Below are 26,603 nucleotides of genomic sequence, written 5' to 3' on the forward strand. Positions count from 1 at the left end.
CACGACATCACTTCCTGAAACATACTGGAACAAGTGAGAGGAAGGAGGAAGAAAGTAGGGAAGTAAAGACAGCTGCTCATTAAAACCAGTATCAATAAAAACCAGTTAAACTGGATTTCCTCCAAGGGGCTCTAGATATGGAATAACCTTACAGATCAGAGCACGATCTGATCAATCCCTTGCCATTCTTCTGGGCGGGGAAAAGAGAGGGCGGGGAAAAGAGAGGGTGGGGAAAAGAGAGGAAAAAAAGTGCTCAGTTCTTACAGACCAGGGCTTTTTATTCCTTAGGGGGAAAAAAAAAAAAAAAAAAGCAGCCGTTAGCACTAGACACATTTCCAGACTGGCACCCTTCTTTTCACATCACACTAATTTCTTCAAAGAAACAATGAGTATCTGTACCCTGAGGCAAATTCTCAAATTCTCATTATACTCTACAGACTGCTTCACACGTTCAATTTCCCCTTGTGACTTACAGCCTTTAGAAAGAAGTAATGCAGCATTTGTCCATCTCTGCCCGTTCCCTCCCCCCGCCATGCTTTCTCAGGAGATTTTAATTGGACAAGTCTAACAGTCTTAAAAGAGCACCCGCTTCTGTTAAAAGGAGTCACACAAAATTCTCTGGCAACCTGCTGGAGGAAGGTCAACTAATTCAGACTACATTTGGAGAAAAGCTGTCAAAACAAGCCCTCTCTTTCATGATTTTGTACTAAAAAATCTTCCACAAAACACTGCAAAAACCTTAAGGAAGTTCCTTCTTCAAAATAATTTCCATGGCGAAGGTCTAACGTGACCTTACTTCCTCCAGTGGAGAGAAGGAAGAAGCAGCATGGGCAGGGATGTTGGACTGGCTACCAGCAGCATGAAGCGAGGTGGAACACACAGGGAGCAGCAAGAGCTGGGCTGCTGCATGAGGGAAGGTAAACCAGGAGCCAAGGGTGACCTGGCACAGGTGGTGGCAGCCCTCACTGGCAACGGTGCAGCCCCACACCACCTGAGTATGGCAGTGCTGGTGACATTACTGCTTTAGCCAACTGTCCTGTGAAAGATGAGGCGACAAGTCAGGTGTAGTGTCTGTCCAGGAAAACAAGTCAGAAACAGCAGAAGACATGGCTGGACACAAGGCTACAGCAGAAGCTGAGGCTCCAGCCACAAAGCAAGGCTGGAAATGGTCTGTCCACAACGTGGCTCAGGCAAGAAGCGGGGATGAGGTCAAAGGGAGCTCCTGGGCCATAGGCAGAGAGGGCAGGTTGTGTCCCAGGTGAGGCTGGTCAGGACTATTAAGGTTATTTTGGTTCTCTCAGGTCCTGACATCAATTATTCTGTGTTTTTTAGTGCTTCAGTGGAATCAATCCCTTCAGAAATACATGGCTAGTATATAATCCACTCTATCTTGTCAGTAAATTTAAAGAAATGCCATTTCACAGCACTGTATCTTCAATCTCATTACATACAACATCCACTGTACACACAGTGTACTTGAATATATTCTCACAGAAACAAACTACCAGCAGATATAAATGGGTTTAACACAATTTAAAAAAATCAAGCAGAATTAAATTATTTTACCATAATACCTCTGCTTAGACTAGATTATCTGAAGTAATTCATGGACGTTGAACCATATGAGTTCACAGGTCAACATAAGGAGGCCAAACAAATTATATCTGACAAAACTATACTCTTTGGAATTTTTGAATGATTATGTCAAATTTAAAGAACAAATCCTGGATGACCTTCTCGTGGATTAGCAGCACTGTGACAGGAACAAGATGACAAGAAGCCAGCTCCAGTACTCCTGGTACTTGCCGACTTGTGCATAAGCTACTTCAGAGAGCACAGGAAGAGATAAAGCTGGTTACTTTTTGGCTGAAAGCAGGCATGGAATGCCAAATCATGTCACCTCCCAGGTCACTCTTCAGTTCTCATCTCTGGATTTTCCACAGTGCCTGTATATAATTTTGCTCTCAGGCTCTCCTTTGCAGAAAACTTGTCTGCTCAGACAAAAACTTTGTAACGCCAGGAACAGCTCAGAAGGGCATTACAGGTGAAATCATACCAGCTTTGTTGCCTTCCACTCAGTTCTCCCAACTCCAGCCCAGATGATTCTGTGCCTTTAAACTTTGTCCTGTCATGTCCCCTATTCTTTCATGTCATGCTAAGGGTATTCTGGAGGTCTGTGATAGAACCCTGTGATGTTATTTAGGGAAATTTGAACTAGGGAAAAAAACACACACACACAAAAAAAAGAGACATGCATGGCTGGTGGCTGCCATCTGGCAATCAGAGGAGACTTGGGCCTAGTGCAGGCATAGCCAACCTGCTCCACTCGGCCCTGAGCCCACAGGGCAGGAGCAAGTCTGCAGCCCTGGTCCTGGAGCCCAGGAGCAGCTCCTTGGCACAGATGTCCTCAGCAGTACAAAAGCAGCTTGAAGTGAGGAGATAACCAGGAGAACCTGCACTGCCTTTCTTTTAAGGGGTTATTGGGAAGGCATTCCTCTGCCTGGCAGGAACAGAGAAAACTATTGTTTTCCCCCAGGGTCACTGCTGCTCCCAGTACTAATGACATACGAATAAAATCTTGTTATAAATACTTTATGTCTTCTGATTTAGGTAGATGGTAATGACCGAATACAGAAAAGCTTTCAAGAAAAGCAGCTCAGAACAGATGGCTTATGTGTCAGAAATCTGTGCGGTTAAAGCCAGAAGATAAACTGTCTAAAACTTCATGTACGTAACTGACCATCCATAAATTACACTTCTATACCTTGACAATCAAGACAGACCTTTAAACACATCAGTCAGCTTCATGGCAAATCTTAGACATTCATAGAGCTTGCAACATTTCTTTTACAATTATAAAGATTACAGTGTCTTTTAGAAGTACGTTTTAGTAGTAACAGCTACTGACAGCTAAGAGTCTAGGTACAGAACTATCAAACTTTATTAAATCTTGTAATATTTTCTAGTTTCGTAGTGACAGAAAAGATGCCTTATTAATGGGTGTCCTAAACAATTCAGAAATGACAAACACCCAGGTGTAAAACAAGGCATGTCTGGACTACAGAAGGGAAAAAAAAGCTACATTACTGAAGGAACAAGAGAAAAAAAAAGCTTTCAGTCATTTTATGGAACAAATACTACACAGATAAATATCTCCAACATCACATGTTCTCACTAAAATGTAGCATTTTATATTTCATCCCTTTTCCCACAATATTAGGGTCTTGCAGAAGAGAACAGCAAAAAAACCCTCCTCTCCATTCAACAATAGCACGATCAGGTTTATCACAGAAGCCATAGGGAAATACTTGTATTTTCTTATCACCTACTAAATTTCCCTACCACCTTTTAAATAGAAACCTACTTTTTTAATATTTCCAAAACTATCACTGTAATTTTCAAGCTAAAACACATGAAAGCTCTTACTTAAGAAAGGTTTCATGCACAAATATTTTTTACTGATTTGTATAAATGGCCTGACTATCTCAAAAGTGCTTTCTAACAGATCATTCTGAAGTAATTAGGTTTCCATATGGCAAAAGTGACTTTTGTTGACATAGTATAGTATAACCGCAGTTGCTTTGAAACAGCAGTGGTCGCAATTACTCCTATCAAATATCACGAAAACAATTCCCCAGTTACACTCCTTTTACAATCTTGTCTTGTTGATGTGCATGCATGTGGTTTAATGCAGGATGTGAAAGTGTGAGTGAAACATATGATGCAATCCTGGAAAAATGCTGTCAGGTTCACTTCTAAACCCAAAAGGGACTCTCTTACACCGATGCTCTGAAATCACAGGGAAAAATGTATTTTTTTGTAATGTTTTTCCAAAATAAGGGTCTACAAATACATGTTAAAAACCCTGATTTTTTTTTTATAGCAGACTTGAGCCACATATTGAAGATTCCTAATTGTACTTCCTTTTCTGAATAGATCATTTCACAACTTTGAACTGTCACTCCCACCTGAATAAAAGGAAAAAGATTAGCAATTTTGTTTGTTATGGAAGAGGGTTACAGTTAGCTAGGAACTCAGGAATATTTGCTTTTATTGCCTGATGACCTACATTAACCAAAATGGGGGGAAAAAATTTAGAGGCTGAAGTATCTACCTGCAGTGGTCTCTCTCATGTGGCTATTTAGCATTACATAAGCATAAATTCAGATTGAAACGTCAGTTTATCAGCTAGACACAACATGTATCTGTTTCAGAATTTTTCACAATTTTGCCTTTAACTTTGCTACTGGCCACACAGCTATTCTTTCCCTTCTTTAATTCTTCCCTCATTTCACTTAGATATTCTTAGAAATGCCCTCCTCCCCCTTATAAAATCTGAATTAGCTCATGAGGACAGGAAATACAAAACAGAAGTTCTGATACAATCTTCTCTAAATATGATTTTTCACCTTGTGTTTTCTTAATTTATTAAACTTAAGTGAACTGAAGATCATTGTTATAAGAACTTATTGAGCTGTTACAATTCACCTCACCACAGAGTGACAATACCCCTAACCAAGCAGCATTTATTCACTTGCTATTCTTAAATCGTCAGGAACTCAAACCTAAAAAGTTTCAGATCCTATTTATAAATCACAGAAGTGGTGTCCCAGACACTCATTTCAGTAAAGGAAAATTAAATTTACCTTAGACTGCTTTTCAGTGCCAAAATTCAGTTTTGGTGAATAGCCATAAAGTATAGACAAGTATGAACTCAACATTAAATAAAGGAAACTCTAATACCGACAAGGTAAAACAACTACTCCTTGGCAACGTGGGCCCAGTTTTGTCTTTCCACCACCACATTTACTATGGGAGAGAACATTTTCCAAATATAACGGCTGGACCAACCATCAAAAGAAGGTGCTAAATGCATATGAAAAATAGAAAGAACTTTGAATATGGAAACAATACACAAAATTTAAAATGAAACATTTCCCACTGCAAAAAATAAAGCATAAGAAAAAAAAAAATAATCCCCCCCCAGTCCTCCTAAATTTGCAATAAAAGTTAAAATCCAGGAAAATTTAAAAACCAAAAACTCAACGTGGAAATTTTGAAGGCTTAAGAGACATCAATAAAAATTGCCAAATTTTTCAGCAGTCATGGAACCAGGAACAGCTTCCAGATTGATGAAAAATGACATTGCACTTACAACAAAGAAAGCATCCCTAAGCAACTCGCTTAACAATTGGCGAAACACTGTCCTTCAGTCAAACAGTCACATTAAGTAGAGAGATGTCACTTTAATGGAGGCTGGATTTCAAGTTTAAAGATCATGTGTTGACCAGATTTTTACCCTATGTAATCACTGCAGAGATCATCAAAAGCCAAAAATCACTCATTATCAACTTCCTAGATTCTAAGAAATCATTTGTGACCATTTCAGAATACCTAACAGATTTATGATATGCCAATAAAAACAATTAACGTCATCAAGTCTTTATATCAACATACAGAGTACAATGTTAAAATAAATACAGAACTAAGGGAATGGTTTAGCCCTGTTATTAGTGTCAAAGTACAATACATTCACCCACTTCTTCCACGTAGCATTAGTTTTAACTTCTTAACAGTAAGCATAGATGGTAAATAAGCTTAATTTAACAGCAATATCGTTTTCAAACTTCAGACTATGTTCATGGCTTTGTTATTCTAAGTGCTCTGTCCAAGACACAGCTTGCTGGTCACAGAGCAAAAGATGAAAATGTTAACCAACATTCCAAAAAAGATGAGGTTAATAAATAGTTATGAAAAACTAATTTAACAGAGACACTGCAACTCCAACTTCCAGCAGCGTGTTAGAAAGCCAAGGAATACAAGAGATGATTCAATTCACATACAATGCACGGGAAAACTGGGATACCCAGAACTAAATAATGTCAGAAATTAGCAAGGCAGAAGTTTCATTCACCAGTTTAAGCACATTTGATTATTTGACTGATGACTAATTTAGTCAAGGGACATGCCCATTGCAACGTATGGAGGCAAAATCACGATGTCTGCCAGAATCAGGCGGCCACCTGTGAGAGGCTGGCGACTGGGCTGCGGGATAACACAGAGACTGACAACCAGGAACCTTCTGCTGGAGAGCAGGTGAGGCACAACTAATGGAAGCTGACAACAAAGAGCCCATTTAAACAGATGTCAGACCCTGTTCCTGCCCACTCAATTTGTGTGACTGAGGGTGGGATTAAGTCACCAGAGTCCAAAACCTCGGGGAGGTCTATAAATTGACTTGCAAAACTTGCAGACATCTAACTCTGTAACATATCTATGCCTACTGACAAGTTCACGTTTATTAGTAGTCTTTTCAAAGGTCTTGTAGAAGTAATTTACAAACTCCAGGCATGTATGCCCCAGAAATTAAAAGCCATTACTTCTATTTATCTGCAATCTGAAAAGGCTATCAGGCCAAATGCAAAAATGAAAGGAGGTTTGGTTTCTTCCTACTGCTTTAATAACATTAAAGAGAGAAGCTACCATTAAATAGCATTGAGAGACTGTAATAAAAATAAAAAAGAATGTAAGTTTCTTAAAATTTTATAAACAGATAAACTAAGACAGAGACACTAAGATAAGCCATGGCAAAGATCTCCTTGCAGTGTTCCTGAAAACAAACACAAGGAGAAAAGCCTGGGATTTAGTAGTTCATTCCTGCTCAATAAATGCTCTACACTTTGTTCTTAAACCCCTGTTTTTCAGAATTTACGTTCAGATGGGGATTTTTAAAATTGGCATTTCATAATAGATTTCTTAGACAGTATCTGATTAGAACAGAATGGGGCAATTCTCACGGTTGCTCTTTCAGGGCAATTACACCTTTTGATACGTCATCATGAGCTTTTCCCTATCACAACCACAGAGCCAGAAGTGAATTAATGTGGAATTAACTGAAGAAGTTGAAGAATCCTAGTTTCTGAATTTCCCTCATTTATATTGTAATATAGTGAAAAAGACAGGAGGACTGCATTTGAGTAAGTTGTTAGTGGCTATTTCATTGTGAGACAGCACAACCTGTGAATGAACATGGCAACTACATGCTACTTATAAGTAGCAATTTTTCCATGAGATATTAACTGGTCAAATCTGAGTGGATTTATGATTCTCTCAAAATAAAGTTAAATATGAAAAATATTGAATTTTGGCAAAAAACCCTCATTTTAGTCTCAGAAATTATAAAATCACCTTTTCCCTTTAATCATTCCAGAAGAACCCAAACTAAGGACAATGCTTAGAAAATTTCAGTCTGAATAGCTCAAGTCCATCAAAACACACTACAGGTTCTAAAATTTCATATCAAAAGACCTTTCCATACTTTCCCTTACGGTATGGTGTAATATAGTTCAAATAACCAACATATTACTTTGATCTATGGAATTATAGTGGATAACCTTTCACTGGCAGTCTGAATAACAAATGTCAGAAGCCATTCATGTTCCTTAATGTAATAATTATAACGGCAGGTATGCTGCTGTATTACAGTCATGCCTCTTCTTCCTTTTCCTGCTGTTTTTCTCTCAATGATCAACCTCACGCTTTGTGACCCTTTGAAGTGCAAGGCAGGGTGGGGGGTTCCCAGCCTGTTCTGTTAGATTAGTTCCAAATGGTGCTTTACCTAACGTGAGCCAAGTGTCAAGGAAGACTGTGATAAAGATCTACACAGACTAAAGGAAGACAGTTTTTTCAGATGCTTTATCTGTTCGATTTTTGGTTTTCCAGATGTTTAACAAAGATGCAGTTTTTATGCAGATGCTGAAAACATTCAGAAAAATTTTGACATGTAGCTCACTGCAGGCAACGCTGATTCTCCAAAGCCCGGTATGTTAATTTTTAAGAAAAATTGCATCTTTGCCTTTATGATAAAGAATCTGATTTTTCTGTGAGTTTTCCAATTAGAAACCACAAGTAAAATGCTAGAGCCCTGGGAATTCTAAGCTGGCGTAGAATTTTAAAATGTCTGTGATTTGAAAAACATGTTGGAATGTTAATCTATACAGCCAAATTTCCAAACCAGCCTTAAATCAGCCTCTAAAGTTGCTAACAAAGCTTTAGTGTACACTTGAAGCATTTGGCGCCAATTTACATATACAAGCACAAATGGGAATTAATGTTCATTTAAATAAACAAATTGGACATAATTATGATACCTATAAATCGGTGTCTATGCCTCGAAGTGATTTCTGTTGTCTCCTTCTGCATTGCAGTCATCACTTATGGCTGTATATTCACTATTCCCATTGTTTCAGAAATTTTGGCTCATTACTGGAAGTTCAAGACTCGCTGTTGGTAAATGGACCAAATTCTGTAGTTCTTGCTTCTTCATTATTCCCTAAAAACTACTAACACTATGTTTGACCTAAGAATTGCACAATTAAGCCAAAGATAGTTGGTCTAAATTATGTTTTCTCAAGCTTTTAAAAATATCTGCTGATTTCCATTCAAGTCCCTAATCTTACATTTCTGTTCCAGACTATTCCTAATAGTCTAAATAAAAAGGCCCACAGAAAGATCTGTTACAAAGATTTTTACAGTTTGCTTTATAGACCTAACAAAATAAATAATAGGAATATTACAATGGATTTCACATAAGAGGCAAAATCCAGCAAATCTAAAAAATGGCTGTCTCTGTATTTCTCTCAAAACACATGCCACCCCTATATGCAGTACCCAGATTGAAATGGCAAATTAAATTTAATTTACCATTTCAAAATTTAATGGTAAAATGCTATAAAAACTTCCAGTTTTAATACAAATTTGATGAAGTGTCTAAGTATTCCATACAAAACCAATGTTAATTAATTATCTCTGGAAAAAAAAACCTTGGGATTTCTTCTAGTCAAATAATATTATTAGAAAACAAAGTTTCATTCTCCTGTTGACCTGATTTACAGTCTGAATCCTTCCAACATATTCCAAAGCAGGAGCTAACAGTCAGTTAACTGCTTAAATCTGTACTGCTTCTTCCAGGACAATTACCTTGAGATGCCAGTTCTGATTATTTCTGCAATGTCAAATAGGCGCAGAGGGAGAGTTATTGCAGGAGAATCCCTACCTCAGGTTTACTGACAAGAGCAAGGCCAGTTCACACAGAGATTAACTGCGGTCCAGCCAAGCGAGGGAACAAAGCGTGCTTCCTAAGGACAAGACGTAACAGTGGGAAGAACAATCTGGAGACATATGATGTCTCGGTGCTCCTTCCAGGATTGTGTAGCTCTGCCCCACCACAGTGCATGGCTTAAAGTGCACCTAAAAGCTTTTAAGAAGTTCTTTAGTATATTCACCTGGAAGGTGCTAAGCAGACAACCACATAATATCCTAAATTTCTTCAGAAATCTCCTTTGGCCTGGTGGGAAAGAGAACTCCATCCTACCATGCAATCCTGCTGCAAGCAGAAAAGCTTTAGTTGAACGAGTTACTGGTTGAGGCATACGGGGTTTGTCCACATGACCTGTGGCAGGCAAATATTACAGTATCTGCAAGAAACCTGGTAGCAATCCAGTTGAACATAAGCTCAGCAAGCTATTGACATGTCTGAAAAAGGTACAAGGAATTCTCTAACAAACAGCTTTACAGTCTTGTGGAAATGATTCCTTCCAGATGGATTAGCACTTGTGAGTCATTTCGCAAGATTATTCTTTTCCTCTAATATCCACGTCAGTCTGCCACTACAAAGATTAATACACAGAAAGACAATGCTGTAATTTTTTTTCTCCCTCCCAAGTAACTGAGTACCATATCTATATTGTATATGATCATAAATTGGCTCCACAAACTTTTACTGCAAAACAACAGTCTCCAGAAAGTACAAGTGTGCAGACAAGCAAATTGCTGCCCCAGACCACAAAGAATCTGTTCATAGCCTAACCACATTCACGAAGTTCTCAAGTGGAGAGTCAAATTTATAACTTACAGAGAGCATCCAAGCATGGTATAGCTGAGGACTCTACCCTGGGCAGAAAAGCTCAAGACAACCATTCTACAGATTACTGTATTTGCTGGGAATCCATCCCATCTACAGGACACAGATAACCTTGAGAAACTGAAGCCTACCGTAAAAATAAAACCACCATCTTGATCAGATCAGACTTTCAGCTTGGCCATCCAGGGTCTAAGAAGAGCAAAATCCAGATACTTCAAAGGAAGATACTTCAAAGCAGACACAAAATAGAAGAAATTGTCCAAAGAGAAAATTTATTCCTAGCCCTTTCCATCTGAACTTGAACTACACCTTCAGGCATGAAAATTTATACCCTTTCCAAATTTAAAAAACATGAAGCAACTCTCTCTACTGTACCTATGGATGCTCTCATAGCAATCACACATATCTGATTTCAGTTTAGGAATCTGTTAATCTTATTCTTAATTTAGAATACTTTGATGTAGCAAGTTTAAAAAGTATTATTCTACTTCAGAAAGACCAAATGAAAATATAAATTTACTAATCTGCATTGCACAATGCCTCAATCATTTGCTGAGAGGAAGATTGCCTTTTCAACTTGAAGAAGAAAAATTAAGTTATCTGTTTGGGCCTATTTTTTGCATTTTACTATCCTCAATAATTTTAATGCACACCCACTTTTTGACAACTCCAGTAAGGGGAGCTCAAAGAGCTTTGGTGTTGATTCTACAGACTATAATATCTAGCCCTAAGACAGCCTCATCAATTTTAAGAGCCCTTCAAAAGTACTGGGGTCTTCAAAATTTTATTCAGGTTAGACAAATTTTAAAGCAACTACTGAGTCTTTGAATTATGCCTAGCACAGCCTGCCTCCTGTCCACCAGCCAAGCTGTCTACCTTGGGAAATTATTAAATATTTCTCTAGTTCTCTTCTTGGTTTGATATTTGATTAGTTCAAGTGAAAATATACTGACATGACCTATTATACCTTCTACAATTTGTCAGACATATGTTATTCTGTAAACAAAAATAACAGTTTGCCCTTACAATATCTGTACAAATGTCTCACCTTGTCCAAGACTTGAACAGTCTGGATTATTTACAAATTAGGGTTACGGTAACATAGTCCTTCATCATTTAACTTATGTGATAATATATCAATATGAAGATATATAAGATTTTCTAAACACAAATTTCCTCATTTCTAAACTGCTGCCAGACAATTTGCTTTCTTTGATGATGCATGCCTTGGAGACTCAGAGGCATTTGTTTCTCCTCATGAATCTCCAGGATTCTCATAATTTCTCCATTCATATAATTCCCTTTATGCAAAGGAATGACTGAAAAAATAGAACAACCATAAACACATCTTTTGTTCTTATAAATCATTAGAGCAATCCCAGAGCTGTTACTCAATCCCATCTCTCACTGGTTTGGGACATGAGTCAAATCCTAAGCCATCGGTTCAGATTCTCTTCTTTAGAAGGACTGTTTCTCTTCTTCTCTTTAGAAGGACTGATTCTCTTCTTTAGAAGGACAAGCAAAGGTCTGTTTCTTGTAAATGAGCAGTCAAATACCAATTTGTTTTCATGATGGGAACTACCTAATACTAATCACAGCTCACCAAATGGGGCAGCAATACTCAAAGTGCTCAAAGCACTTCAGTGTTCACAAATCAAGCCAATATTGTACAGTGAACAGTATTCCCAGGTTACAGATGTGGAAAATGTAAGCGCGGAGATATATTCTCCCAAAAGCAAACAATAAGCTTGCAGCTGAGATGGGGAATTAACTTGGCCTCTAGTTTATAATCTTGTTCTTTTGCCACCAGCCCCTTCTTTCAATATTGACAGAATTCAAGGCAATTCCCTGGCTTTTCAAGTCCTTTAGTTTACAGGATTCTGCCTCTACTTTCACAGATACACATCATTTTCTTTAAAAACATAAACGTCTTGACATTTAAAACAATCTGTGAGTTATGAAACTGATTGTTTCACCTCTGGGATACAACTTCAATATGAGAACTTAAAATTAAGTGCAAAAACCTTCCATCCCCAATAGTGGTTCATGCCTATTAATTGCAACTTTCAAGATGCAGAATGTGACTCTTCAAGGGCCCTCACTATACAAAAATTTCACCTTATGCAAATGTGCATGACTCTGAGAAGTCAATGGTGTCGAAGTGATCTACACCCACCAAGCATCAGATTCGCTGAGTACATTTCCCAGAAGGAAGTGAAAGCTTTGGGTATGGAACAACTGCAAAATACTCTTCAGATACTAGGGCTATGGGTGAGACATGGGCAGAATTTCTTAAAGTTAGAAAATACATGAATGTGTGTGTGCAGAAATTAGTGTTTTCATAGAGAGTTTCAATGGAAGTGCAGGTGCACATCCAAGGATAAAATTTACCTGCTGTTTTCTACACAACAGCTTTATTTCACTGCACATTCAGTTTAAACTTGTTAACTCAGCTCCCATTGGAAGAACAAAACTAAGTGCATATTTGAATTAAGCATTTTAGGACTTAAATATTTGCATCTGGATTCACTTTGTACTTCTTTTTCTCTTACAGGCTAAACCAAATCTAGATCCCAGATTCCTGAAAGTGACGTTGAATTTTAGATTCCAATTTATCGTTCAGAAGTATTTCTAAGAGATATCTGAGTTGAGATTTATCTGATTAAACTCTGGGAACTTGTAGAAAAAGGATGACTCAGCTTCAACCTCTTTTCATTCATTTGCCATGAAAACATTGTTTTCAGTAGACTGTCATAAATATATAGGCAGCTTCAAGGATGGTGGGCAGACTAGTGTGCCCTGTCTATTAAAATGGTGATAACTATTAACACAATTTATTTATGTTTATTTTAAAATCTTAATTAATGGGCTTACTCAACTAAGCCCAAGCAAATGTGGTCTCTGTGCATACTGCACATGCCTTGATGCTCTGAATTTGTTTGTACAGCTGTGAAATTCTCAAATTAACTATCTGTCAAGAAAAGTGAAATACTGCCAGGAGAGCATGCAGATGAAATCCAAGCCAATGGAAGAAAATTACAAAATGGCATCTTATGACATGAATCACTTTTATGGAATAATTCCTGCTATAATAATAAGTCTGTAGTTTCTAGACAGTAGATCATTAGCAGCAGCACCACAGGTAGTTCCAACAACTTACTACCACACAAATCTTGAGCATTTATTAAGATTGATAGCAGTCATCTCCTTGTCATTTTATAAATGTACACTATTAGATTTATTTGACTGGAAAATCTCCAGAAAGGGGAAAAAATTACTTTAAAAATATATCATACAATCCCACCAGTCTAATACCACCCTCTCTATTTAAAATTTCCATTTTCACTTAAAAGTTTTGTCTGCCTGAAGCGAAGGATCAAACACATCATCAATGTTTTCAGAATCCTCAGGTTTTCAAGCATTGTTTACCTGCTTAACAATGAAGAACGTTGTTTTTTGGGATTTGCTAAAGAACCTAGCCCATAACATCCTTTGAAATGAACAATCATTAAATTTAGAAACTGAATTGCTTTTAGTAACTTGTTACTGAATGATTAACAAATCAAACACCACAAGGTTTGGGAGCTAGACTCGTGGAAGACAAGCCAGTTATCTATTATGATATCCACAAGTGCCTATTATGGCATCAAGCTCAGAAGGGCAATGAGCAGAGACTGCGAAAATGGCACCAGAGGCTGCCAACCTCCAGTGCTCTCAATCACACATTACTCGCTTGGATAACAGATACCAAAGCAGAGTGCTACCCAGGTGCTGGTTTTAGCTGCAGGGATTCAGACCTGAAGAGGCATCTTTAGACAGAAACAAAAAATATAAAGTTAAAATAACTTCTTTGAAGTTTGACCCCCGTGAAATCTCCATCTGTACAACCAGCAATGTATTCAGCCCCAAGAAGCAATAATGCACAGAACATACAAGTGACCCTACTGGGTCAGCTAAAGGTTTGTCTAACCCAGATGCAGACCGGCCACACATACCTAGGGAATACTAAGACCATAGCAAACGTGTTACACCTCTCAATATTTTCTCAAGCTCCAACCATTTTCCAGTCTGAGGACTTAATCTAGATGAGGTTCCCATGTATTCAGCCTTCTAAGACATATCTCTTTCATTACCCTACTAAGTGTTTTCTTGAACCCAGCTAAACTTCAACACTCACTGGCAAGAAATTTCCAACCCGTCTGTAAACAAAGACCCCCTTTTGTTCATTTGGTCCTGCTAGCTTCATTCGATGTATCACAGTTTTTGTATAGAAAAGACTGAACATCTACCGTGCCAGTCCTGATTTTGCAGGTTCCTTCACATGTCCCCATGCTACCTCCTTCCACACTGAAGAATCCTACCCTATTCAGTCACTCATATAAAGCTACTCCACTGATCTCCTTCACTCATAAAAAGTTACTCCTTCATTGCTTTCTTCTGACTCTTAAGAAGACTTTACTGCTCCGTCACACACCTTTTAATGTCCTTTTCAGTTTCTTAAAGCTGTATTCCCAAGTCACATTACCAGTCATTTCCTAACTCTTTTGAAAGCATTCCCAGGATCCACAAGTGTCTCCATGTGACAAAACAAGGAAGTGTTTATATCCGTACCACCATCTTCCTTACAGATTTGGAAAACAGTATTTTGGGTGGCTCAACTTCTGTAGTTTTCACTTCCCTGATTTATTCCACACTCAAAAAGGCTGATGCTGACCTAGGGGATCCCTGAAGGCTGAAGAAAGTTCAGTCCCCTCTAATAAGAAAGGGAACAATACAGTTCTGTTAAGAAACAAACTGCAAAACAGTGACTAGAAATATATTGAGCAAGCAGTTAACCCAGAAGCAATAGGATTTAACCTCTGCCATTCTGTAGAGTATTGTGATATGAACTTAAGGAATTATGGCAAACAACTGATGAGTCAGTGTATGCAATATGAATTTTTAACGTCTTCTTACATGTGTTGCTATAGCTGCTAAACTGGCCGGACAGCCCCAAAACAATGCACAAGTAAATTCATGGTCAGTAGTACATATCAAGCAGAACAAGATATATCATCTTCCTCTAAGACAAAACTAAAACCAAAATACTTTATGGAGCTTTGCCATCTAGGAAGTAGTTCATACACAAGGAAAAACTTGACTTATGAAAACAGACAAAATCTTCAAGCTTGTGGAGGGACTCAGTGACACTGCACACACACACACACACCCCCCCTTTATCTACAGCCTTATCCTGTTTCCCTCACTCAGCTGCAACCTGGTGCTACCTTTAAGCTGATCCTTCTGGCAGCCACTCATTTTGTATCACTCTGCTTCTAGCTAAAAAATTAAAGCTTCACATCTGTATAGAAAAGCATGTTATCTATTCTGATAGAGGCTGAACTCTACAGAAGTCAGTAGCTTCTTCCAGCTGCCAGTGAAGTCACCAGGGCACCTGGGTGAAAGACCATAACTTCGTTTTCCTGTGCACAGAGGAATAGCCAAATGGCTTCAAAATTCCACATGTGTTATTAACAGAGTGCATAATAATGATTCAGGGGAGGATTGTGGAATTCTTACTGTGCTAAATTTCATACTGTATAATCTTGTTATAAATTTCCTTGGCACCACAAGTCAGATTTTCCAATGTGTAAACTAGTCCCATCGCTTAGGACTGCTACATAGGGAATTAAAATCTGAAAGGATGAATAGCTCTCTAATAGTCTACAATGGCACAAATCTATTACTCTGCCATTTCCTTGAATTCTTACTATACTAAGTATGAAATAACATACATTGAGAAAATAGTAGTGGAGCAGATTTTTTTCCCTTTAATTGCACTGCCTGTTATACCAGTTTGACAAATAAAAGACCAACAAATCTAAGTAATTACAACATATGGGATTACAAATGTCCAACTGGCTTCTAACATAACTTAGGTTCAAAAAAAGGGGATCAGCTAATTGAAGTAAAGGCGGCCATATTCTCAGCTGAGGAAGTTTGAATACAAGAAAGGAGCTCTAGCTCTTTTCAGTGGCAAAACAGAACTACCAAACATTGGTACATTTCTGGTTTATCTTTCCTAAGCGTAGCTCCCTCCAAATGAGTCACCATCAGACAGAAGTCTGATGATACAAAAAAAAACCCCAAACCCAACAAAATAACCAACCCCCCAAAAAAGCAGTAGTTAGTTATCTAACAAAAACATATTGTTTGAATTTCTGAATATTCACTAGAACTTTGTAGTAGAATTTATGACTATTCTGTTTCCTGAGAATTTTACACTAAATAGACATGGCTTTCTGAGATTTCAGCCTGTGAAAAAAATGCTTTACACTTTGAGATTTAATTCATTTTCTGGTACACCAGCTGGGCAAGATATGAAAAGGGAATATTTTTAGAACTATGTAGCAAAGTTTGCCTTTTGGGTGTTCACTGAAGCTTTTAGTAGTTTTTGCTAATACTGGTACCTTTTGCTGGTTTCTTTAAAGGAAAAAACCAAAAGAAGTAACCCTTCTCTCTGCCTAGCTAGTTCCTAGGCTAAACCAAAAGACTGCCAGAAGTGTCTTCTCAGTTTGGGAGCTACCATGACACCAGGCCGTAACAGGCCACCACTGAGGTAAAGACAAGCTGGACCATATCATAAAGAGGAACTCAGAAGTCATCCAGTATTTGCACTAACCAAACCCCGATTATAATTTGAAATATGAAATACAAGTTCCAGCTGTCTTTTCCTTCTTTGTGGAGGAAGGCTTCCTTCTTTCTCTACTTCTTATCTCTTCCTTTTTCTTCAGTAAGGAAACCCAAAGTAAGCAAACAATGTCCCCCTGCACCCCCCCGCCCCCAACCAACAGAAGATTAAAAATAATTAAATAAATAAAGTCTGCCTTAGTCCAGACAATTCTTCCGCAGAACAATTATGAGCTTGGAATCAAGAAAAACAACTTATGCAGCTGCAGATAACACAAGACTGTCAGTTGTCTGAACTGCTGATAACATTTATGCTGTGCCACAATTTCTGCTACAGAGTAGTTATGAAAAGATACAGAATAGAAGATGCATTACGTGATTTCTGCTCTTGGGCTCTTTTTTTTACCTGCTGTGCATTTGCCCGTTTTAGCTTTCAGGGAAGATACATCTCAATTCAACAAGAAAAACAGTCCACAGTAAATGCATTAATGTAAATGTCAACCATTTAATTTAACTTCTCCCAGAAAAACACTTGCAGCAGTCTTGAATTTCTCCCAGTAAGGTTGTCCTATGAAAAACATTTAAATTAAAGGAGGTTGCGGTCAAATAAGAACTTAACCTGATCTTTGCAAAGCTCTTCAGGATCATCTAAAGGTTCACATTTTCCCCATCATCCCTGCAACTCTTTACTGAACCCCTTCCAGTACACCCACAGGACCTTTAAACTCAAGTCACCAAAACTAACTATAGAATTTTATTATTGGCCTCCTTAGAGCTGTTTATGGAGGAAAAGGCACCTCCCACAGCCACTTAATATTCCCCTTGCAAATAAATACAAGGACCACATTATCTATCAGCTATCACAGCACACTGCTAGATCTCGTTCTATGCCTTACCCACCATGTTAAAAGTAATTTTTTGAGTAACTGCTTCTTATAGTTACCTTAATATTCACCCAAGATGTAGTATTTCCCCCGATTTTATATTATCATTTTCCTACACAGAGAAATCGCCTCCCTGCCCATTTGCAGAGCCTCTACAAATGAAATCTCTTAACTGTGCAAGAAAGGTCAGTACCAAAACAGTCAGATACCTCAAACACTGGTAATACATGCTCAACATTTACCAACACTTACTTTGCCAGGCTTGTTTGCATCAAAGCTGTTTTCTTTAAATTTCTCCTGCAGCGTCTCAGCTAACCGACAAAGCAAGGCACCATTATCCAATTTCTCCATAAACGTTTCTGCTGTTATTTCTCTACCTGAACAGCAAACAGAAAGTTAATATGGCAGAAAGAGTGCAATAGTATAGACTGCATTTGTGTAAAAAGAGAAATCAATAGAAATCTTGACAACAATTCGAAATATGCTGCAACTGAGAAACTTGCATTATTTTGACTATTTACTGAAGAACCTCACTACTACTTTACTGGTAGACATACAGCAAATTATTCAAAAATAACATGCTTTCTTTGAGAAGGCATGTGCTATTTGTAAAATAATTCTAGCATATCAGACTTCACATATCTCTTTTACTTATGAAATTCCAGTGATTTTAACATAGCGTTTTAAAAGACAGTGCAGAAGGCAAACTGTTTATACCAGTGTGCATGGGTAGCTACAAGTGTAAGAGTTGCTAACGCTACTGTAGCTTATTTTTTAACAGAAATAGAAAACCATGTCAAGAAGGACTCTATTTTTTTTTTAACAACACCTTTCAGATTTGATCCTGCAAGAAGTTGACAAGATATTACAGGGACAATGCTCCCTCAGAAGAGCTTTTTCAGAAGTTAGGTACATTTAAAAAAAAAGAAGAGAATGAAATTTCATGTTATGTATCTACCTGCCACACAGATTAACATTTTCACCCAACAAACAAAGCCAAAATACTCTGATTTGAAATTGTATCAATTATTATCATGCTAGACAATGCTGTACTTCAGCTGCCAGAGATCATTCCCCTCTGGCTACCGCAGACCAAACAACCTTCCATTACACCATAATTACATCCTCACAGCAGAGGAGACTACACGAGTCCCACGATGAGATGTGCATTCTGACCAGGCTGGACAGGCCAGGTGAGAAGGGAATCATTTACTGCCCTAGACTGAACTTCCTAGATCTTAACATTATTTCTGGGTAAAAATATTCCCATTTCTTACTGAATGTTTTCCATATTCACATTTCTACCAGAAAAATCTGCCTTCTCTTTGGACACTTTTTTGACCAGCAGCTGTATTTTTCAGCCCTCTTAATTTCTATTAATATCAAGAGAGCATCAAGGACTAATTTTTGCTCCTCCTATTAAGACAGTATTTATTTCTTTTTGGTGATATTTACATATGTCATTTGGAAACACGAATAATACTATCAACTCATTTTTCATACTGTTCCACAGTAATTATCAGTAACAATAGTCTACCCTGCCAAAAAAAAAAAAAAAAAGGTAGGAAAAGTAGATTAAAAAAAAAAAAAGAAGTAAAGCTTTTCTATGCCTTTTCCCTCAGAAGACAGAGGAAAACTAACATTCAAAAGTAACAAAAATGAAGTAGCTAATCAAAAGTTAATACGGTACTTCTGTAATATATTGCTGCTACATTGTAATCTGACAGTTGATGTCACTTATAACACTGAAGATAGTGTTATAAAGCAGTATGATTACAAAAATGCTAAAGAAAGGCTGGTTTCTCTAGGCCCTTGCCTAAAAACTACAATATTTCAGCATCCTTTGGGCAAAAAATTGTGAGTCTTTTCAGTTTGGTCAGTTAAAACCAAAGACTGAGATAAAGATCTTCACAGAAAATCACCTTCAAATACACCAGTGGACATACCTTTGGTTGAAGCTAAACTTGGTTTTTCTAACACATTTCTACTTCAGAAATATCTCTTTAATGTGATTTTTTTTTCTTCTTTTTATTCCCCCTTAATTCTCTCTGCCATATAGCCCACTTTATAGCTCCTGTATACCTAAATGACTTCTCCAGGCAAAAGAGCAGTAGCAGCACTGCAGACATTCAGTGGTAGCTTCTGTATAACTGACAATACTTCAGCAGTGCCTCCAGCTCAGCTGAAGCCAGGACTGAAACTATAATAGCCCACAGATACAAAAAGTGAACATCTCAGCACCTCAAAAGCCTTCATCACCATTCTAGCCTACGTACTTTCCCATCTGCCCCATCAGCATTTTTGGCACAAAAGGCATAAAGCCATTAGAAAGCTAAATATGAAAAATTACTATGTTATATGAACTGCTTTAATTTGAATGGAGTATTGCATTTTTTAATTTAATTTGCTTCTAAAACATTTCTTTCAAATATTTTTAACCTGCTCAAGATTTTCATTTTATTTTGGAAAGCATAATTTTTCACACAGGTAAAAGAAAAAACATATTCTACATATCTATTCTGTCCTATGATTTTTAGATTTATTATTTCACTGGTCAAGTATTAAAAAACCCTAAAATATATTTCTCTTTACACAGACATGGAAAAAAAATCTTCTATCTTCTTCTGCTATTTAACAATACATTTATACTCTTTTAAATGATGAATTGCATTAGCAGTTCAGTCATCGCATATTGTGCACTAAGCTAGAGTATTTTAGTTCTGTTCCCTTTTATGAAAGCTGAAAGAATGAGTTTTGCATTGAACATCTGTATCCAATGAAAAATATATTAGGTGTCAGCTTTCAATTCACTGTATTTTATGGCTCCAAAAGGTGGCATTTCTTTGCTAAAACAGACACTCTGACATATTTAACAGTTGAAATGTATTGATTCAAATGAGAGTAATGTTCATAGCCTGAGGAAAAAAATGGCTCTGTATATTTGTATGGAAAAAACATTAAACTCCATTAAAAATGTATAACTCCCCCTATAATTACAAGAAAGCAGTTGCAATGTTTTTATAGAATGGTAATAACATTAAGTATAATAAAAAAACAACACTAGAAGTATGGGGGGAAAAAAAAAAAACAGGAATATGAAGGCTTTCTCAAACCTCGCAAGCACTGCTTACCCTCTCTTTTATCACAACTACCAGATACCCCTTAAAAAGACTAATTATACCTGAGCACCTACCACTTGGAAACTGCGGGCAGCTATCTGCAAGGCCACCCGGTCCTCGGGCTCCTAAAGCAATGAGACCAGGAGGTCTGTGAAAGAATACCTAAAAAGAGCCCATGCCCTGGGTGTGTGCCCAAGAGGTCAAAGATAAAACATTCCCTATGGGCTGCCTCGGACAGCCAGGGCCTTCAGAAGGCGGCGGAGGGACTCAAAGACTAAAACAAAGCACCACAGTCTAGTTGGTTCCTCTATGACTGCACTGAGTTCTTCCACGCTTATTTTAATAACTACAATGCAAGAGTGACTCTAGCCTCAACACCTAGCTCACCGACTGTTGCAATTGTACGCTTCAGTGGTGACACAAATCTACTAGTACTATTTACAAACAGAAACATTTCACTGGAGTGAATCTCTGCAACACATCAATAGAAGGATGAACTTCAACACTGAGGCCCCAGTAGAACAACTCTTCCCAACCCTCTCAAATTGTGTGTCATTTAAAACGAAGATAACAAAATGCAATAAAAAAATTAAAGAAAACAAAGGCCAATGACTTTATGCACATGCAAAAGCAGTTCTTTTCTGACAAGGCTACTCTGTTTCTTTCAATAGCAGACAGCAGGAGAAATGATTTTGATAGCATTATCACTTACTTGAAATGGGACACATAAACAATCCCAAAGGCACACTGATGCTAAAGAAAATTATACAGCCACTCAGTTAAATCAGAAACTGCATCAGTGCCAGCAGAACTACCAGAAGCATCAGTATCATGGATGTATTGATATTCAGACAGTTAAAACCTGCACTTCCCACTGGCTTGAGCTGAATATGTTGTTGATGTTGAAAATAACGGTACTGCTACAGAATCCTCCTAGACAGCAAGGTGAGCAATGACACTGACCTGAAGCAGGTTTTGCTTTAATTCAGAATCAGAGAAAGACAGTTTCCTTGCAGAAGACTTCCCACTCTTCATCCCCCAAGCTTTATGCCTCCTTCAATACACCTTTAAACTGCAAGTCTGGTCTTCAACTCAGTGCCTCTCCTAACATCCACACCCCTCTGTTCCTTTTCTCAAAACCTACTTCACTTTTGCACCCAAGCAACTTTTACACACCTCATATAACATTCAGCATGTACACATCTACTTCCTCAGCATCTTGTTTTCTCCAGCTCCTTACCTATAAGCTTCTGAAGCCCAGAAAGCTCTGTTAGGAAGAGGCCTCTGCACTGAAGCCTTGGAGCCCACAGACATGTGCCCAGGGCACATCTTACAGGTCTATTCCGTGGTCCCATGTACTAAGTGAAGATGGATGAAGTAAGCAACAATATACAATACAACTCTCTGCAGGCGGCAAATAGGCTCCATGAATGGGAAAAAAAGATCAGAACTCTACACAATAGCCAAAGGGGAAACAGAGACACCATCCCTTTCTATCTGTCCTAAACTACAGACTGCTGCACAGACAGGCCCACTCCTCCTAATGTCAGCCCTTCTGCTTCTGTGGACACACAAGAGGAGGCAAGACAGTACTGGAGAGGACAGCAGAGATGCAAACCCCAAATGCTTTCAAACTGCTGTTTTGCCTCTGCTAGAACGTTACTGTGGCCCAACTATGCTAAGACCCACATGAAGCTTGCTCAAGGTTGAACAGAAGTTTTCAGTATCCACAGGAGCATTCTACTAAAATAAGTATATACATAATTACCAAATTTGGAGAGTCAGCAGTGAAAACATTGCCCAGTGCTTCTTTGGCTCCATATATAATAAAAACAAGACTGAGAGATGATCATGATTTGCAAGAAAATTGGATCAATATTCTTAACGTTGCCACTGCAAGGATCTCTCAACTGAGCCACCAGAGCTCAGCAGAGGAAAGCAAGGGTAAGAGACACAGCATCCACAGCTCAGTCTTCCTCCCCAGCATGCAAACCCCAACCCTTGCAATGCTGATGCGTCAGACTTTGAAAATGCTATAATGTACAATATTGTACAAGTTAATCCCATCTGACATATCAATTTCATCTGCAATGTCCTTCTTCCAGGCCCCAGAAAACAGGCAGCTAAAATCTAAACAGTCCTCTAAGAAGCTCTGAGCTTCTCTGACACGGTTCCAAAAATAATTAGCAAAATGCATACAAAAGTAGTAGTGATTACTAAAAAAACCCTCAACAATATCCATGAATATTAGAATAAAATGTCCAGTCTCAGGTTTAAAAATTCTTACAGCATTATCTTCCAGCTGCACCAAGTATCTCAAGTCTTCCAGTGTATCACTCTGGTATGGTCAAACTCTAGCTACACCCAATTTCCATCTCATATCAAAACTCTTCATTAGTATTATAAAGTGCACTATCCTTCTAATGATTTCCAGTTCATAATTTTAAACCTACACCAGACTTTGCTGCTGCAAAAAACTGTCACTTCCAGCAACACTGTGTAGGGCATATTTGCCTCTCCACAAGAATTTCCAAAAACACCATCAGTTGATCAAACTACCTCAAAGAAGTTCAGTCCTAAAATACTTTTTTTTTTTTTTCAAATCTCCATTTATTTCATATTCATTTTCTTTATAAATTGAGAAATCCTACTGCATTAAAAGTGGCCTAAAGACACTTCCAATGAGGCCATACAAATTACAGCACAGAGCAAACCAGGGTGTGGATACAGAATATTATCTGCTCTGTGTGATCTGCAGATCTACGCACGTGAAAATCTATTGACCGTTAATGCAAAGTACATTATTTCTCCCATGGAGGAAAAAAAATCCCTACAACCAACCAAAAAAGTGTCTGGCACATCCTTTTATCCTTTTGGATGCTGAGAAGTGAGAGAGTACACACAGGTTTTTATGAGGTAAGAGCATGCTATAAATTCACACCTATTTTATCTTACAGCAACATGCTCACACGTCCCTCCTCTCATTAAAGTTAACCTACATTATACAGTAATTAAACAAAATTTGAATTCCAAGTTAATATATTTATATGAATATTAATTGCTTTGATTCAGTTACACTTAAGTTATTTTGAATGTGAATTTTAACTTAATTGAATTATTCATTTGAATAACAATGTCCACACAGGAATTCAAAGCAGTTTAATAAATAACTAATTTCAGTTCTTTAGGAAAAACTCCGAGAAAAGAAGAGCTTAGTGTGAGAAGGTGTGGGGGAATGCATTAAGCAAATGAACTGTGTAGGCTGCTTAATTAAAAGAGGGTTGTGCCCATTTAGTTCTGCTGTGCAGAATTTGGTGTCCATATGAAAAATCAGATTTTTAATTATAGTTGGCATTTCCGAACCTCCTGCTGGTTGCTACTTTCTTGCGAAAAAGTGACCTCATTCCTAAACTTGTCACTGTGAGAACTCTGTTATGAACTGCAAACAAGCTGCTATTTGTTTTAGAGGGGCTCACTAAAACTTCATTGTTCAAATCATTTAAACAATATATTAAATGCATAATGGAATGGCTTCTTCTGATTCAAAAAACAGTCTTTTGGATTGCTGTCTTGTGGTAATTGGAATGAAAAGTCAAGATTTCTGGATTTTGTTCTGGCATTGCCTAGACAATTTTATATTCAAAACTCATTTATTTAAATGGAAGTACCACACAAAGACATAATTTAAAACAAGTGCCACTTTTGTAGTTCTGGATTCTATTCCAACTCTAAAATGGGTATGGCCTACCTGAAAATACTCTGTTCTTTCATTCTATTGACACTGTACTTAGTGACTACACCTCTCATAACACAGTGATCCTTACCTTCCTCTTAAAAAACAGGACATGCAGCAATGTAGAACATGCAGATAAAAGGTGCTAGATATACTCTATTATTGTAGGTTATCACTGAGATGGTTCAGCTACAGCATTTGCCAAGACAAGACACCACCTATGTCTCACCAGAACAGACTTCCAGGAAAACAAACAAAAAAAACCCCAAACCCACACACGCCAAATGCCAAATTTATAAACACTCATCCAAATTTACCTCCAAAACAACATCATCTAAAGTTTCATGTAATTCACCTCCTCTGAAACATTTTCTCCTCTTTGTTTAATGAGAGGAACTGCTGGCACTTTTCCCTTAGGATGAGGTATTGTGTAAGTCATATATTTCTTTGGTAGAATCCTTTGGACTTACAGAGATCACACAAAAGCCATTTTCCCTTGAATGTTCTCAAACAACAACATACTATTTCCTGGCTCATAGTTTCTAAATTCCACCTTCTTCAATGAGTCGTATATCCCAAAGAACTGTCTCTCTTGTTCCTGCCAGGGACATACTCTCATTTGCTCCTCTTCATGTATACCTCATTTTTTTCTTGGCTTTTGGTTTGCATCCTCCTTCATCAACAACATGTTTTGGCTTCACACACCGAGACATACAGCTGCAACCAGTAAATCCCCAGGTCTCAGCTGTAGCCACAAGGTCAGACCCCTCCATGCACAATCTTCCACAAGTCTTAACATGCACTGCCTTGAGTGGCAATTATCCATCACTAGACTGCTTGGTCAGCAAAGAAATCCTTCTGTTCCAGACTGTCAGTACACTCACACTCTTTAGAAGGCCTACCAATAAAAATGGAAGATGGAGTTGATGGCAGTAATTAGCACCATTCAGCTTAATGGTATTAATACAGAAAACACATGCAAAAGAACATTTAAAAGGAAATTTGAAGAAAAATAATCATAAAATTAAGGATAAAGTTCAATTATGCTACTCACAGAAACACTGGAGGCAAATTACTTACTAGCTTTTCTAACCTTGCTAACAGTTACACTACGTGGAGGCAGCTATGTACCTAATCATAACTCCCTTTATTTCTGAAACACAAAGAAGACTGAAGGATCGAATTTCTAGCTAACAGTGTATAGAGTTCTCTTCCTGCCCAGTATGTGCATTCCATCTTACTCTATCTTACCCAGTAGGTTTGTGAGCCACAGAGCCAAATCCTCCTTCATCGGCAACAAGTTGGCCTCATGTCTACTTGCAAGCCACTGACTGTATTGATGCATATCAGAGAGGCCAGGCCCACGCGCCTTCGGGCTCAGAGCAGTGCACATTGCTTAGCCGCTTGTTGTACCTGTTTTATCATATTAAAAAAAAAAGAAAAAGAAAAAAAGAAAAAAGTACTAAATAAAGTTTCACGGGTTCTGTTTTTAGAATTATAGAAGATAACAGTAGCTAGGATTCTAACAAATTACACGTCAGACAAACAGATATGGATCTAACATGAATACAACATTGATGACTGAAGTTTTGTTTGGTTAATAGATCACACTGCAAGTGATTAAGTCATACAGATAAATGTCAACTTCGTTTGTACTCACCAAGCTACACATGTTGCCAACACATAACCAAATATTCTGCAAGGAATGATTAAAAATCAAATCAAAATAAACATTTTACACAACACTAACAACTCACTACGGTGCCTGATCCAATATCCAGTCAAAATAAATGGAAAGCTTCAGAGATTTTTGGATCAGGCCCCCAAAAAAACACGGGAACAACTGAGTTATGCTACTACAGCAAATTTACTAACAATTAAGAAATGCAGTTACCAAATGGAATCAGTCTATTCTACAGCTTTAGAATAATTAAAGAAAAAACCCACCAAATAAATTTACTGAATAGCATTATTTCTTCAGAAAGCAGCACAACAGCTAGTGCTGGTCACCCACACTTCCCACTTCCACCTTTTATACAAATACTCCTCTGCTTCAGTGACAACTTTCTGAAACTTAGGTAAGACAATACGTCATGTGTTAAATATTACTTAAGTGTTCTGAGTCTTGCAGCAGTCAGAGACGTTAGGCCCACTGGACCTATATCTCTGCTCCTGAAGGACTAATTCCCCGATCTGTGGCAGAAGTGTGCTAAGGACAGAAGGTTATTTTTCTCTCTAAAAAAGAAACTCAGACCTGGATCATAATACTAGCAGTA

The 26,603-nt window shown here is 37.9% G+C and overlaps 1 protein-coding gene across 4 annotated transcripts in view; it reads right to left on the minus strand.

Annotated features, from left to right (window-relative positions):
* The window catches only part of GAS2 (growth arrest specific 2), an 89,090-nt gene that overhangs the window by 58,341 nt on the left and 4,146 nt on the right, over window positions 1–26,603 (minus strand). For 3 of the 4 annotated variants that reach the window (XM_026850897.1, XM_026850894.1, XM_026850896.1), the window contains exons 2-3: window positions 25,579–25,740; window positions 17,728–17,852 (exon numbers count right to left, since the gene is read on the minus strand). In XM_026850897.1, the coding sequence (XP_026706698.1) occupies window positions 17,728–17,852; window positions 25,579–25,720 (267 nt within the window). In that variant the 5' untranslated portion in view covers window positions 25,721–25,740. Of the gene's footprint in view, window positions 1–17,727; window positions 17,853–25,578; window positions 25,741–25,987; window positions 26,024–26,603 lie in introns of all 4 variants that reach the window. The other variant, XM_026850895.1, reaches the window with a different exon arrangement.

Source organism: Athene cunicularia (genome assembly GCF_003259725.1).
Source record: "Athene cunicularia isolate RWA chromosome 5 unlocalized genomic scaffold, athCun1 chr5_part3, whole genome shotgun sequence".
Classification (NCBI taxonomy): Eukaryota; Metazoa; Chordata; class Aves; order Strigiformes; family Strigidae; genus Athene; species Athene cunicularia.